The sequence below is a fragment of the Aricia agestis genome, chromosome 1 (genome assembly GCF_905147365.1).
Source record: "Aricia agestis chromosome 1, ilAriAges1.1, whole genome shotgun sequence".
NCBI classification, from domain to species: Eukaryota; Metazoa; Arthropoda; class Insecta; order Lepidoptera; family Lycaenidae; genus Aricia; species Aricia agestis.
The window spans coordinates 3,175,791-3,193,487 of record NC_056406.1 but is presented as its reverse complement, the minus strand read 5'-3'; the positions used below and the strand labels follow the sequence as shown (position 1 = coordinate 3,193,487).

General features: G+C 35.4%; 1 protein-coding gene across 1 annotated transcript; it reads left to right on the top strand.

Annotated features, from left to right (window-relative positions):
- The first annotated feature begins 2,047 nt into the window (after positions 1–2,047).
- Positions 2,048–3,038, top strand: LOC121730756 (KRAB-A domain-containing protein 2-like). Its single transcript, XM_042119923.1, is given in 2 exon segments — positions 2,048–2,623; positions 2,626–3,038. Coding segments are annotated over 2 exon segments (918 nt in total). The 5' UTR covers positions 2,048–2,118.
- The last annotated feature ends 14,659 nt before the right edge of the window (positions 3,039–17,697 follow it).

The window sequence follows — 17,697 nt, the reverse complement described above, 5'->3', positions numbered from 1 at the left end:
ACTTTAAAGCGTCCGTTGACACATATATCCAATAATTAGTGTCTTCAAAAGTAACTTGGAAGGACTCGGGCAGTTTAACTTCGTCTTCTGGGCTGATAAACAGCTGTCTTCGGAAGCTCAATATATGTGAGAAACCTGGTTCAGTGGCACCAATTTTCATAACAGATATTTCGGACATTAATTTAATATCAAATTCTTCAAATTTGTTTTGTAACACACAATTCGGTATAACGGGACATACGTTTGACAAAACAATTCTTTTATTCTTGGTCACCAAGGGTTTTATAGCTAAGATATGGTTTTTTACATTAATTGTTTTCTTATCTTCAATTAGGTTATCGGCTGTTTTCTTGGTGTCGAGATAAATACAAACTCGAGCGTTGGAAATTCGTGACACAAATCTAATAGACGCAGCAGGTGTAACGGAAGATAAGCTCATGATGTAATCCCTTAGAGGTATTCCCTCAATCGCATCTAATATTACAGCTTGGTCTTTTTTGGGATAGCACATTGAAGAAGTTACATTTGCATAGCTTGATGTTTTCTGGGACATTGTAGGTAAGTTTGACGATGTGGATGTTTGTGACATTGAGTTGCTTAAGTACGTTGGGTTTGAGGACATAATGAATAAAAGGGTCTCCTGTTACCAGGAGATACCCTTCTTACGTTTCCGATGTTTTGTTTATATCGCGTCGTCCGTAGGCACTGAGATACAAAAACAAGTTGAGCGGAGAACAACACGCGCGTCCGCAGTGAGCTATCGCACAATACTCCGGTAAAGCATATACTTCTTTATCAAAATCTAAAAAAAATTTTTGAAGCTAAAAAAATGGGACCTGTATGTTCTGATAAATGTAAGCTTAAATGTTTTTTTGTGAAATGTATGAAAATACCGCTTCGTATCGCCCAGGTCCACATCAGGAGAATGACTATGGCTACTTAAACGTGTTTCCCCTGACATCAGAGAAAATGCGTTTAAGTAGCCTTAGCCATTCACATGGATACTGTAGATGAGTTTTGAACCACCCTTTATCTTAAAGGGTGGTCCAAAATTCATCAATCAAACTTGAGGATCTGATTCTGTTCCTAAAATAAAATAACTTTTTATACATCTACATCAAAATTAAACAATGGCTTCTTTTTTTTTGAGATTTTGATGTAGGTGTAATAAAAGTTATTTTATTTTAGCAAAAGAATCAGACTCTTAAATTTGATCAGTGAATTTTAGACTTGTGATATAAAAATATAAACAAAATGAGTGGAAATGAAAAGAATGAACGCTTTTTATTGAGACTTCGTACTATAGAAGATATGAAAAATAGTCACTACAATGTGATGGTGAAAGAAGAATTTGAAAAGTTTCTAACTGAAGTGGAAGAGGCAAAATTCGCGGCAAAAAGACACCAGTACAATATAATAGACTAAAACGCTTTAATGTTAGATGAGTTTTGAACCACCCTTTATCTTAAAGGGTGGTCCAAAATTCATCAATCAAACTTGAGGATCTGATTCTGTTCCTAAAATAAAATAACTTTTTATACATCTACATCAAAATTAAACAATGGCTTCTTTTTTTTTTGAGATTTTGATGTAGGTGTAATAAAAGTTATTTTATTTTAGCAAAAGAATCAGACTCTTAAATTTGATCAGTGAATTTTAGACTTGTGATATAAAAATATAAACAAAATGAGTGGAAATGAAAAGAATGAACGCTTTTTATTGAGACTTCGTACTATAGAAGATATGAAAAATAGTCACTACAATGTGATGGTGAAAGAAGAATTTGAAAAGTTTCTAACTGAAGTGGAAGAGGCAAAATTCGCGGCAAAAAAGACACCAGTACAATATAATAGACTAAAACGCTTTAATGTTAGATGAGTTTTGAACCACCCTTTATCTTAAAGGGTGGTCCAAAATTCATCAATCAAACTTGAGGATCTGATTCTGTTCCTAAAATAAAATAACTTTTTATACATCTACATCAAAATTAAACAATGGCTTCTTTTTTTTTGAGATTTTGATGTAGGTGTAATAAAAGTTATTTTATTTTAGCAAAAGAATCAGACTCTTAAATTTGATCAGTGAATTTTAGACTTGTGATATAAAAATATAAACAAAATGAGTGGAAATGAAAAGAATGAACGCTTTTTATTGAGACTTCGTACTATAGAAGATATGAAAAATAGTCACTACAATGTGATGGTGAAAGAAGAATTTGAAAAGTTTCTAACTGAAGTGGAAGAGGCAAAATTCGCGGCAAAAAAGACACCAGTACAATATAATAGACTAAAACGCTTTAATGTCATTGAAGTATGTGGTATCAAGAAATTAGTTACGAATACCGAGCCAATGAAATATTACGTACCCGCTGAAGAAATCTACGATATTATTGATGCTGCTCATATTTCGATTGGTCATGGAGGCCGTGACAGACTCAAAAATGAAACATCAAAGAAATATGCCAACATCACAAAAGAAATGATAAATATTTTTCTTTCCATGTGTGAAGTGTGTCAAAGAAATAAAAGCAAAAAAAGGAGAGGGTTGGTTTCAAAGCCAATCTTGCACACTGAAATGAATAGTCGATGCCAAGTCGACCTCATAGACATGCAGTCTCAAGATGATCGGAACATAAATTCATCATGGTGTATCAGGACCACCTCACCAAGTTTGTGATTCTAAGAGCTCTTACCACAAAAAGAGCCACGAAAGTGGCGTATCATTTGATGGATATTTTTTTAACTTTTGGAGCCCCATGTATTCTTCATTCCGATAATGGAAGGGAATTCGTGAATTCGGTAATAAAAGAGTTAGCATCTTATTGGCCTGAACTGAAACTTGTAAATGGAAAGCCGCGTCACAGCCAGAGCCAAGGTTCGGTGGAAAGGGCGAATCAAGACGTGGAAAAGATGCTGGCTTCCTGGATGCAGGATAACAAAACAACTAAATGGTCAGATGGCTTGAGGTTCGTTCAATTCATGAAAAATAGAGCATTGCACTCAGGAATAAAGCAATCTCCGTATCAAGCAAGGGGTTGACAACATCGAATCTGCCATTTGAATTACTTACAAAACTAAATAATGAGGAGGACTTGGAAAAAGCAATCAAAGAGATGCGTCATAATTTTGAAGATAGAGACAACCTAAGTGAGCAAGAGCAAAATGAAAACGAAAACAATAATGAAGAACACGAACCAGAAGAATATGAAAATGAAGAAAATCAAGCAGAAAAAGATGAAAATGAAGAAAACCAAGCAGAAAAAGATGAAAATGAAAGGAGTAAAGTAGAAAAAGAAAGAAATGAAGGGAAGAACAACGTTGACCAAGAAAAAATCCTTGATAACAAGGAATCATTGATACTGACCGCCAGACAAAATGCGCACTATAATTTGGCAAAACAGGCGAAACGAATGAAAAAGATAAGTGATCAGTCACATCCGCCATTGAAAGTTGGAGATAGTGTCATCGTACCAATCCCAGACGTAGATAAAGGCAAACGTTAAAAATTATAGGCCTGTAGCTATCTTGTCTTCATTTGCTAAGATCTTCGAGTCTCTGGTCTGCGATTTTCTGACAAACCATTGTAAAAATTTAATCAATGACTACCAACATGGGTTCCAAAAGAAAAAATCAGTGATTACCAACCTAGTCGAATATTTGACACCCATTTTCGAGGCTATTGACAATAAGAACGAAGTCGACTCTGTTTATACCGATTTTGCGAGTGCGTTTGATTTGGTTGATCATGCGTTACTGTGTTGCAAGTTGAAAAAACAATATGGCATTCGGGGCAGGCTACTCGACTGGTTCGTTTCTTACCTTGGCGGAAGAGAACAAACCGTAGTGGTAAACGGACATGAATCTCTAAAATATTTTGCAACTTCTGGCGTTCCTCAAGGTTCGCATTTAGGACCAATATTGTTTTTATTGTTCATCAACGATATTGCATCTTGTATACACCACTGCCGGTGTTCTTTGTTCGCTGATGATATGAAGATTTCAAGAGTTATTAAATCTTCATCCGATTCCTTTTTAATTCAATTAGATCTTGACCGTATCCACCAGTGGTGTCTTGACAACAAAATGGAATTAAATGCCTCCAAATGTCGCCACATCAAATTCTCAAAGAAAAAGAAAGTTTTGCCAACTTGCTACCACATAGACAATTGCTCAATTGCACAAACACCGGAAATTCACGACTTAGGAATACTAATTGACTCCAAACTAACTTTTGTGCCACATTTTGACGACATGATAAAGAAAGCATCGAAGATGTTAGGGTTTGTCAAGCGTAACTCAAAGGACTTTAGGCGCACTGACACTAGAATTCTATTGTATAATAACTTCGTACGCAGCATATTAGAATTCGGGAGTATTGTTTGGAACCCCTGTTATGAAGTCCATTCCCAACGTATCGAATCGATTCAGAGATCTTTTACGAGACACTTGGCATATGTAACCCCGCAGATCAACAATAAATTGCAATACAATGGCAGACTTTCAGTTTTTAAAATTGATAAATTATCAGATCGTAGACGCATGCTTGATCTGGTATTCCTGAGAGATCTTGTCACAGGTTCCACCCCTTGCCAGGAACTGTTACAAACCATAGGACTAGTAGTACCCAGGCCCAATACTAGGATAAGGCAGAAGCCTTTCTTCAATATTCCCAGGCATAAAACTAATGTCGGCAAGAATGCTCCTATAATAAGAATGATCAATTCATATAACATCTGGCATAAAGTATATGATTTAGACATTTTTCATGATCGCTCCACAACCTTTAGGAAGAAAATTTTATGTTGCTAAATTATTAAATATTCATTGCATTTTTAATTTATAAATAATTGTATACTTATTATTATTTTATTTTTTTTGACATTTGACATTTCTTTAATTGATGTATGTAACTATTGAGTAATAACGTATTTTTTTTAAGTATCTATTGTAATTATAATTGCAATTTATTGACATGTGAATTTGGACATTTTATATTTTTTGGACATTTTTTTTTTTTGTGTGTAAATTAAATTTTTTCTGACATTGTCTAATTTTTCTTGAAATTTTCATTCTCTCATGTAATAATTAATTGTAAATTAACTTTTCTAGTTGTTAAGTCTTGACTAATGTTGCGTTGTGTTTTAAAAAATAATGTTGTGCATGTCTTTAATTGACATGAATACTGAATATGGACCTAAATGTTAGTTATTTAAGGAAGCTTGTATTCATTTTGTTGACATGCCTTATAAATAAATAAATAAAAGCTGATCTACGTAATATTCTTGGAGTAGTACTAGAAATCACTTCTGAGCAATTATATAAGATTGGAACAAGGAACGGCATATTGGATAAATTATACTGCAGGTAAATACCTATTATTATATCAAGGTGTATGATAGTATGTGTATGTGCGTGTGAGCGTGTGTCAGAGTGAGCGGGTGCGTGTGTGTTTTGTAGTGTGTTGTGTATGTATGTGGGTAAGATGGGAGTGTGGCGCGCGGATGCGTATTTGTGCGTGTGTATGCGTGTGTGGGTGTGTAGGTGAGTGTGAGCGCGTGCGTGGGTGAGTATGAAGGTGCGTGTGTGGATGTGTGTATGTGCGTGTGAGCGTGTGTCAGAGTGAGCGGGTGCGTGTGTGTTTTGTAGTGTGTTGTGTATGTATGTGGGTAAGATGGGAGTGTGGGGCGCGGATGCGTATTTGTGCGTGTGTATGCGTGTGTGGGTGTGTAGGTGAGTGTGAGCGCGTGCGTGGGTGAGTATGAAGGTGCGTGTGTGGATGTGTGTGTGTGCGTGTGTGGATATGCGGGTACGTGTGCGGGTGCGAGTCTTGGGAGCGTGAGAGAGAGCCCGTGTGTAGGTGTTTGAGTGAGTTTAAGTGTAAGTGAAGGTGTAAAAGCACAACATTTATTTTATATTTTATTACAGGTCTGAATTTGACGGATGTAGTGAAAAATTCATCTGCCTGGACGAAGTGCCAAACGTCAACATCACATTAAGAACTGCTGCAAGGAAATCTGCTATTGGAACCGGGCAGGGTTTTGCACGATGTGTGTGCTCTAAGGGTTGTAAGAGCAGCAGATGTCTGTGCAAGAAAAAAGGTTTGCTGTGCAATTCGAAGTGTCATAACAGTTCTGGATGTGCAAACAAATAGGTTCCGAAGTCCACCAGTTATAAGTTATAATTTTTTTTATTTTGTCTTTTAATTTTCTTACTTGTGTTGTAGTAGACAAATAAAGCTTTGTCTAATTTGTTTTATTTCAAGATAATATTCTTAACAATTAGTTAAAATGTTCATTACATTTTTTAATAATAAACGATTTCGAAAACATTTTCTATGATTTTTTTATTTAATATTCTCAGTTACAAGTAGTTTTGACTTACATTTTTGGTTAAAACCACTTTTGACCGATACATCTTAGTCAAAATAACTATTACCCAATATTTTTGCAGTCATAAGTGGTTTTGACCAATGTCTTCAGTTAAAATCACTTTTGACTGCCAAAATCAGTCAAAACTGTTTTTGACTAACGACATCGGTCAAAACCATTATTGACTGATTTTTGCAGTCAAAAGTGGTTTTGACCGGCTATGAGTTTTGACTGTAACATATACACCTGATGATGAATAATTTCGAAACCGGTCGTGTTATTTGTTAAAAGTTATAACAATATCTTAATATAGTGAAAAAGTGCAAGAAAAGTGTGTTTTATTAGTGTACAATACGAGGGATTAACTCTTTTTTAATAAGTGTAGTTCTTAATGCCGCACAATCAGTCACTACCTTAATAGGGACACCTATTAAATAAATTCTAAAACGTTTAAGAGACTCGACTACAGCGAGAGTTCCAAGCTCGTAACTATGATAGTATTGTTCCTCCTTACTTGTAACCCTGCTAAAATATGCTACAGGTTTCAAAACGTTATCTTTTTGATATTGCAATAAAATACCACCTAACCCTATCTTACATGCATCTGTATGTAGTTCAGTTTTGGCTTCCGAATCGTATATAGCCAAAACGGGTCTATCTACTAGTCGTTGCTTGAGGCTTTCAAAACTTTTTTCTTGGTCATCACCCCATTGCCAAGCTACATTTTTTTTGGTTAACTCTGTCAAAGGACGTGCTATCAGTGCGAAGTTTTTAATAAATTTTCTAAAGTAAGACGTCAAGCCTATGAACTGCCTAATTTCATGCACATTTGTGGGCCTTTTATATTCGGAAACGCATTTAACTTTAGCTAAGCCCGGTTGTATCGTTCCTGCCGAAATTTCGTGACCGAGATAAGTAGTAGAATCTTTTAAAAATGTACATTTGCTCAAATTTAATTTTAAGTTCGCATTCGTTAATAAATTCAAAACTTTCTCAAGTAATCTTAAACCATCCTCTACAGATATAGTCGGTAATAAAATATCATCTAAATACAATGCAATACTTTGATCTACCCTAACTAATGTCTTTTGAATCAGTCGAGAAAATACAGCCGGAGCATTCGCCAGCCCAAAAGGCATTTTTAGGAATTCGTATTGCCCAGACGGGGTAACAAAAGCGGTTTTATGTATCGAGTCATCATCTAGTGCTACCTGATAATAGCCCTGAGCTAGATCTAGCGTTGTAAAAAAAAATTTATTAGAAAGCTTATTCACTTGATCCTCTATATGAGGCAATGGATAACGGTCCTTAATAGTAATAGAGTTTAAAGCCCTATAATCAACGCAAAGTCGATAATCACCCCCTTTCTTTTTAACTAATACTACAGGGCTCGCATAATCAGACATCGACTCCCTTATTATTCCAGCTTCTAACAAATCCTTCACTTTATCGTTGACTATTTGACTTTCCTTAATCGACAATCTATATGGTTTGCAATACACAGGTTTATTATTTTCAGTACTTATATGCATCTTAATGAGGTTGGTGCACCCTAGATCCCTGGTACAACTAGCAAATGAATGAGAGTATTTATTCAAAAGTTCTAGTAATTCACTATTTTCATCATCACGGAGATGACCTACATTAATATCTGAAAGAGTTATTCGTTTTTGGACAGTTTTAGCCTCATTAATGCACAAGATTCTAGCCTCATTTTCTAAATCGGGTAGTGTCACTAACTCGGCTCTAGCTATGAGTTTATTAGCAGGCCACAAAAAGTCTGTATTGCCCATATTAAGAATTTTCAGATACGATCTATAACACCTAATTACAGCAGACGGTATAAAATACGTAACGTTACCTAATTGCATCCACACTGTATGTGTCAAAAATATTAACTCCTCTGAGTCACAATTAATATATACCTCAGTAAACACCTGACTTTGTTTGGGTATGGTTATAGAATTCTTAAGATACACTGAATATTTATAAACAAAATCGGACGAACTTAATTTGATGTCACAAAGTAAGTCTTGTATTTTATGACTGTGAACAAAACAAACTGTAGATGAAAATGTAACTAAGCTATTATTCTCACTGTTTATCATGGCTTGTCCAATAATTAAATCAATATCAGACGGAAGACAGTTTACAATTTCAGCTAAACCTCTTAATTCTATATTATCGATTTCTACTAACAGCTGACATACACCAAGAGAGTTTACACAACTACCGCCAAATCCTTTCATAATTGTAGTGCTAGGTTTCCTAATAAGTTTCAAATCTTTTGCACGTAAATCAGAAATGATATTGAGTTTACTGCCCGTATCTATGTATGCTAGTATTTGTTGTCCATTTATCAGCACCGTTCGTTTATAAGTGTCAACATATATATTGTATGTTATGTGCATAGTACGACTAACCTTTTGTTGCTGTTGTGAGCTGCTCGTACCGTTGCTCGCACCAAACCAGCACGTTGCAGCTGTATGACCGTTGCGTCGGCAAAACTCGCAGTGTAGTTGCTGTCTGCAATCCTTGGATTCATGGCCCGACCGACGACAGAGATAACAAATTTTCGGCTGCAACTGATATTGTGTTGAAGTATTCCTCGGAGTGCCGTTACCTCTTCTCCAAGTCGATTTTTGCAACAAAGTGTTTTGATCAGTCTTCTTAACGTCTCCGAGCGCCGATAAGTAGCCATAGTACAACTGCTCCGGGGTCTCGCATTTGTATGCCTTGGCGTTGGCTCTAAGCTCAACTGGTAAGCCACGTATTATGCATGAAAGAGCATTTTGACCTTCAATTTTACATTTCTTAAGAAGCGATGACTTGTCGTGATAGTATTTAGTCATGGTTTCTGCATCTTCCTTCTTCCTTGCCAGCATTCGCTCTAATTTATCAACATAATCACTTGATCGGGGAAAAGCTAGTTGTAATGTTTGCTTCCATGATTCCCATGACATGTCATAGCTTTCTAAGTCATCATACCAATCTCTTGCTGAGCCACGTAGTCGGAGTTGCATAATAAATATACGATCAGTATCGTCCCAACCGTAAATGTCTCCTAATTGGTCGATCTTGTGAAGCCATCCAATCACATTGCTATCGATGTCCTCGGATCGATATTTCGGTATTATTTCTGCATCGATAGCAGTAACGTGTCTCCTTCTCACCTTCCTCGATTGATTATGACCTGAGAAAAAAAAATCGCTATTTTCGTCTGACGAACTAGTATCATCATAGTTGTCCACTTTCCTCTTACCCAAACCGGTAGCGTAAGGTCCGGACATTTTCAAATCACCACTTCTGAATTATTAAACAACAGTACTTTACTATTTCAATATTTATTTGAACAGAGTAACTTCTCATTAACAGTCGTTACAATAATGTCGATAATTCATGACAGCAAGCTCTTAAATACTAGAAAAGTGATCAATTGACCATTTAACATCCTCTAAAAATAATTATTAGAATAACATAAATGAATCAGACTGCAAATAGTTCCGCTTACCATTACCGGAAGTTGGTAACAAATTATTAGAATAACATAAATGAATCAGACTACAAAAAAAATATATAAGCTTAGATAGATATAACTTATTAAATTACCAGTTTAAATTAATCATACTTATTAATTAATAATTAAAATGTAATCATTGACGTCCATAGTTCTCCTTAGTTCCGCCTACCATTACCGGAAGTTGGTAACAATAACTACTGGAACTCTACTTGTTTTGGGTTCCTATTGTTGACCAGCTGGTTTGCGACTGGTGGTCTATGGTTATTATTATTTTTTTCATATTTTTTTCGTAACGATGCTTTGGTTTAACGATTTAAAGATTTGTACTCGCCTATCATTGAAATCATTTGTAGTGTGCCAGTAATTGATCACTGGTTTGCTATTGGTACAATGTAGTGGCTCCTAAGGATGACCAGATTTTAGTTTAACTTTAGTTTTTATTGTTTTAGATGAAAGATGCCGCCTAAAAAACACTTTTTCAAATATAGTGAGGAAGATTTACATAAGTGTCTCGAAGACATTAGTAAAGGCGATAAAATAAGGCCAACATGTCGAAAATATCAAATCCCTCACTCGACAGTTATAAACAAACTGAAAATGAGACATCCTGTGCAGCGTAAAATGGGACCACCAACAATTTTGACTCCACAAGAAGAATTACTATTGACCAGATGGATCAATGCTAACGCTAAAAAAGGAATTCCTTTCACAAAGGATCGTTTATTGGAAACTGTTAGCCAAATAATAAAAGAAGACGGTCGAAAAAATCCTTTTAAAAATGGGACACCTGGAAGAAAATGGTTCCAAAGTTTTCTGAAAAGGCATTCCGATATAAGTCAGCGACATGCTGAATTTATAAACACAGCGCGGAGCAGGGTTACAGAAGAAAGCCTAAGAAAATGGCACTCTGAATTAAGAGAATTCTTAATTTGCCAAAATGCCGTAAATATTCTAGACGATCCTGATCGAATTATAAATGCTGATGAATCAGGATTCAATATTTGTCCATCTTCAGGTTTGGTGCTGGGTCCTAAAGGAATGCCTAATTTATACGAAATTCAAGATAAGGAAAAAGAAAGCATTACTGTCTTGGAGACTTTTTCGGCAGCCGGGAAAATTTTACCCGTCCTTATAATTTACCCTTATGAAAGAGTTCCTCTTGAAATAGCGCGAAGTATACCAGAAGGCTGGGCCATCGGAAAATCACCAACAGGATGGATGACATCCAGAGTTTTTCATGGTTACATTGCCAATACATTACTACCAGCACTACGAAAATCCAATGTTAAATTTCCTGTTTTGTTTCTTATCGACGGTCACAAGTCGCATATTACCTACGAAGTTAGCGAAATTTGTACTGAAAATCGAATTATTTTGTATGCCCTTCATCCTAATGCGACACACATTATTCAACCAGCTGATGTATCTGTTTTTAGACCGTTGAAAAATTCATGGAAAAAGGAAGTTCACAAGTGGAAAAGCGAGACTGGAAATAGAGTTACTAAGAATCGCAATGAAATCTGCAACTCCTGAAATAATACGTAATGGATTTCGCAAATGCGGATTGTATCCATTCAATGCTGAGGCTATAGATTTTACTAATCTATAGCCTCAGCATTGTTTCATTACCTATTGAAAATGACCGGGCTGAAGAACATGAGAACAATCTTGAAAATGATACTCTGTGCAGTCGTGCAGATTTAAGAGAACATCGAACACCGAGTCCTATTTCTCCAAATTTATTAGAGGAAATATATTTAGCTGATTCTGTTCCAGGCCCATCAAATCAACAGCCAAAAGAAAGAGAAGTATTCCTACAGAATTACCTTGAAGTAACACCATTAAAAGATAAGGGTACCACAAAACAACTGGACTCTAGACCCGACTTGACAAAAATGCCAATAAGCCCTGCATTTTCCAACGCAATTTTGTGGCCTACCGAATCTCCAATAAAAAAAGCTAGTAAGAAAAAGTCATTAAAGCAGCGATTACCGAATGCTATTGGTGCGGCTGAGTGGGTGAAGTATTGGAATGAAAAAAAAGAAGAAAAGGAAGAAAAGGAAAAGAAAAAAATGGCTCGAGCAGAGAAGAAAATGTTAAAGGATAAAGAAAAAAAAGAGCAGCCTAAACGGAAACGGATTAAGAAAAATGTTAGCATAGAATCTGAGTCAGATGATGATATACCATTAAATTTGTTTGCCGAAACACCTGCATGCCTTGAAGGTAACTTAGAGAAGGGATATTACGTAATCGTGAAGTATGAGGGCGAATACTTCCCTAGGAAAGTCAAAGACATTGATGGATGTAACGCTCAAGTGTCTACAATGGTGTTATCATCAGCAAACACTTTCAAATGACCTGAAAGAGAAGACACTATATGGTATAACCGTGACAGTATAGTGGAGGTAATAAAACAACCTGTTGCTTTAAACAGCAGAGGTTCTTACAAGGTTGAAGAGATGGGCAAATTTTTACAGTGGGCATAGATCTGGTTGTATTGCTATCTGGTCAGGTCATCTTTTCTTGTGATTTTGAAGATTATTTAATAAAACTTTATTAGCCCAATTTTTTTTATTAGGCTAATAAAGTTTTATCAGAGATAGCGTTGAGACTGATTAATTTGATTTAAGTTCCTACTCAATTGTGATATACTCGTTAATTAATGATAATAATTTAATGCAAAGTTATGTTTCTCTTTGAAATAAAGTTCTAATTTTAATATAGTATCTTTATCAGTTAGGAAGTAACCATGACTGAACTATTGAAAATACTTTAAGATAAACTTTTAAGTAAATAAATATATGAAAGTCAATTATTAATAAAAAATGTGATTTGTTTTTGTTTCTGATTCCTTTTCTTTATTTTTTTAAAGTGGGTCAACTATCAGGGCAAAAGTGGTCATTTATTGGAGCGTACTGGTCAAATTTAGGCTAATTCATATTTGTGGGATTGTTTATAAATTATACAAAAAAATAAATTATTTGGCTCCAAATCATTTGTAAATAATACAACGTTAGTAAATTATAAACAATTTTATATATTATTTTCCAGTTTTTAACTACTAAATGCAAGGTCAGAGCATTTCAAAGACAAAATTGTTCTTAACTGGTTGGGACTGGTACACCAATCCTACCTCATCAGTACGTTACACTTATAAAAACGGCCAAGAAAAAAGGCCCACCTTATACTGTTATAGAGCTGACACACGACAATTTCTTTGATTTAAAACCCCTTGGTGTTGGCAACTACGCCGTTACAGACGATGGACAAAAGTTGAGATGGTCAGATATAAAAGTTTTAAAAGTTGACAGAGAAAACCTAAACAAGTTTTTCTTTAAGACTTCATACGATGATTCAGAGTACAAATCAGTATGCACTTTGACCAAAAGACAATCCAAGTCAAACTTTGTAGCACCTACAATATTGAAGAAAATGTATGCACAAAAACTTAAAGTTCCTGAAACAAAAACACGGGGAATTCTTAACCTAATACAAAAAGATGTGATACCTAAATTCTACGAAGATTTTTATATTAATCTTTAAATGTGATATTTGTACCATTTGCCTTTAACACAGACTGATTTTTTACACTGTAGTATATACACTTGATCTCATTTTTAAACTTATAGGTAGTAGTAAGAAAAATTTAGCTACAACTAAGCCAGACTCAAAAATCAAACTCAAATTTTTTTATTCAGAATAAATTTTTTTCAAATATTCTCTGAACGTCGGGGCTACACAGATGCCTACCACCGGTTCGGGAACTAACCCGGCGAGAAGAACCAGCGTAAGAAACTCGCACGGGGCCATCTTTTTCTAAAAAGATGGAAAATTACAAAAAAATATATTATAAAATAACAGTGTCATTATGACTAAATAAAATACAACGAGTGTACTATTATTATACATATTATAATGAAACAGCTCTGCAGGGGGCGACCTTATTCCCATGGTGTACTATCATTCATGAAATCAGTAACTTTATAAGGTAAAGGCGCCTATTAACGCGGTATGCAAAATTGGCATCAATTACCGATGTATTCGTATTTTCGTATTTTAATTGAATAGCAATAACTTTAGCACAATATTATTTCGGACATGTTTTAACTTGTAGTATTTTACATCGAACTGATGAGCGCTAGTTGGCATATCACTCTATGAACGGATCAAAAATAATTAGTTTGTGCGACGGCAGCGCAGGAGCAGGTTGTGTGCATACAAACACGTGCCAATTCATGTAAGTGCATATACACATTTTTGTTACGTTATTTAAAAGTAATACACTTTATAACTGACTATGGATATTGTTTACTGGTTTTTGTGTTTTTATGGGAGTATTATCTCGTACTTTTCATGGTGAAATTTAGTATAAATACTTAGTTACATTGAGAAATACAATTCGCGGTAATAGATGCTTAAAATTGGGAGTAGCATCTAATACCGAGGGTACCCTCGGTAATGGATATATTGAGGGTTCTATTTTGTTATATATATTTATGATAATTAACTGTCGTTGTAGTAAAAGTTGAAAAATCTGCCTGTCCTTATGAATTCTAAAAACAAAAAATCAATTTCCGATGTATTCAAAATCCATTAAAAGTCATTAATTTTTTAGAAAAACAACAGCTACTTTAAGTATAGGTTTTGTACTGGGTGCCAAAAACGTCATAAAAACATTTGCAATATTGAATTGACAAAAGATTGATAATGCGGCATATCTTGTGATTAAAAATACAATTTTCCATGAAAATTTAAATCTGTTTATGCGAAATGATACCCGAAAATCATACATGTATTATAACAGTCGGAATTACATTTTAAAACATTTGTTTCTACTCCCATTACCGCGGCATACCTCGGTAATAGATCCTACCAGAATCTATTAACGAGTGCAAAGTACTCGGTAATACAGATTTCATACAAAATCTATCACCGAGTGATACGGCAACCAATATTCATATTTAGGGTTCCGTTATTGAATAAAAACTCACTATTTTATTTAGTTCTTTTTCATATTCAGAAATTAGATACTAAGTGTGGATTGCACCATGATTGTCATATGTCATACTACTACAAATTATATTATATTGAGTCTATTTAGGCATACTATAGTGGGGCCAAGCTTGAGAAAAGTTGTTCAGTTTTATTGTGAAAATCGTCTCGCTGCGGGAACAAAACGATTAAAATTTCATGTTGTATAATGTCATTTTAGGCTTGATTGATTGATCCATTACATTAATAGTAGAAGACACTCATTCACATTAATAATAAAAGACAGATTACTAAGGGCCTTCTCACACTAGCGAGTTGCGAGGGGGTTCATAGCAGAGCGAGTACGCAACGAGTACCTACGCGCCACCGGCGACGGCGCTATTCGCGGCGACCTCGCTGTGGTCCCGCGGCGAGCTCGCTGCGCATTCGCTCTGCTATCAACCCGCTCGCAACTGGCTAGTGTGAGAAGTCTGCTCCCACCTCATTATCGCTCTTCTGTACGCTATAGTCAAGGACCTTGCTATCAGTAATACATGTGAGCAAATCTCGACCAGAAATAAGTGTTATTCATTTCTATCTTGCAGAAAAAATGGAAACGAAGAAACGTAAAAAATACACTAACGCAGAGCTAATTTCTGCTTTAGAGTTAATAAAACAAGGTACGAGTATATACCAAGCATCTCGACAATTTAATATACCAGAGACGACAATAAGGAACAAGCGAGATGGTATATATGAAAATGACACTTGTGGTGTACAGCCTGTGCTAAATATTCAAGAGGAAAAACGAGTCGTCGATTGGGTTCACTATCTTGGTAAATGTGGATTTCCAGTCACCAAAGAACAGTTGCTGGATACTGTCGCTGCACTAGTGAAGAATTTAGAACGCCCTAATCCATTTAAAGATGGAAGACCCGGAAAAAACTGGTACCTGGGTTTTTTGAAACGACATCCGACATTAAGCAAACGCGTGGTACAAAATCTTCCTTTGAGTAGAAATCAGATCACAGAAGGATCAATACGAGGGTGGTTTGGAAGAGTTCACTCGTATTTTGAGGATAACAATTTGTTCGAAGTTTTTGAGGACCCGAAACGCATATACAACTGCGATGAAACAGCTTTCTTTTTATGTCCGAAAGAGAAGCAAGTTTTAGTTAAAAAAGGTAGCAAACGTGTTTATAATAGTGTGGCCAACGATGAAAAAGAGTGTTTGACTGTTTTAGTTACTGTTTCAGCGATGGAGACATTGCTCCTCCTATGGTACTATATCCATATAAGAGAGATATCCCAAAAAATATAAAATTATCTGTACCTGGATGGTGGGGACTCGGATACACCGAATCTGGCTGGATGACCATGGAGTCTTTTTACGAATATATTACTAATGTATTCTATCCTTGGCTTTGCGAAAACGAAGTTACTTTCCCTATAGTGCTATTTTTAGATGGCCACACATCACATATATCTTTACCTTTGACAACATTTTGTAAACAAAAAGAAATCGTGTTGGTTGCTTTACTGCCGAATGCTACACACGTCTTGCAACCTCTTGACGTTGCTGTATTTAGACCAGTGAAAGGGACTTGGAAAGATATTGTCCATGATTTCCGTATTAACAATGATTACAAACGACTAAAGCGACCAGATTTTGCTAAAGAAGTTCAAAAATGTTTTGACAGATGTTTGAAGGCAGAAACAATAAGAAATGGGTTCAGATGTTGCGGAATTTTCCCGTTTGATCCAAACAATATAAACTATGAGAAACTTTTACAACAAGCAAAACCACCACAAGAAAATCAACTTACAACTGACGATAGTACGGATCAGAATAATGAGTCACAAAATACAGTATATGTAGATAAAGATGAATGGTTTAAAAAACAATTTGAGAGTCGACTGTCACCAGAAACTTAGAAGAAATTTAAAGGTGCAGACGGTCATTGTACTGGAGACCAAACGTACGAAAAGTTGTTTTTATTTTGGTGGAACATTGCGTCAGAAAACCGCGATCATCAGGCTAATACTAGTTTTGAACTAGGAAACACAACATTAACTAATAATGTTGATCAAAATGATATATCAGAAATGATTTTTAACTTAAGAGTTGGGACCTGATAGTGTTCTAAGCTTGTGCAGCATAGAGGATACTAGGAGACATGAAGAGGTGATACCAACAACTGACCCAAAATTTATACTCCCACCATCGCAACTATTTCCTAGACCTGAAAATAATTCCATATCCATGTCTGCAAAGATTCCATCTCAAAATGACGAGATTATTAAGTCAAATAGTAAGGTTGACATAATGGATAAAACTACCAGTATTATTGACAATACAATAAATCAAGACCATAATGTTATGCCACCTGCCTCTCTAGAACCTTTACCTACAGCGGAAGTAAAATTGCAAAATTTGATTGAAAAAAAAAACATCGCAGCATTCTAGGTGCGTTTCTACTCCTAAATCGAGTAACTGTAATAGTCCTCAATTCTATTTATTTGAAGTAGAAGATGATGCTCTTTCTATTTTAAGCACAAATTATAATCAGGATAAGTTTATGGAACGAGATCAAAACCCAGTACTTTGCCAAAATAACACACAAATTGCAGCAACGCCCCAAAAAAATAAAGAAACTCCGAGCACGATTTCAAGAGATATTCAAAATATTCCTACGCCGTTTAAAAATATACCTACGCCATTCAAACAGGCTTTTTATTTTCCAAAAGCAAAACATAATTTGCCTAAAAAAAAAAATAACCAAAAAAATAACACCAACTGTAGCTACTGCAGATGAATTTATAGAGCATCTAAAGCGAA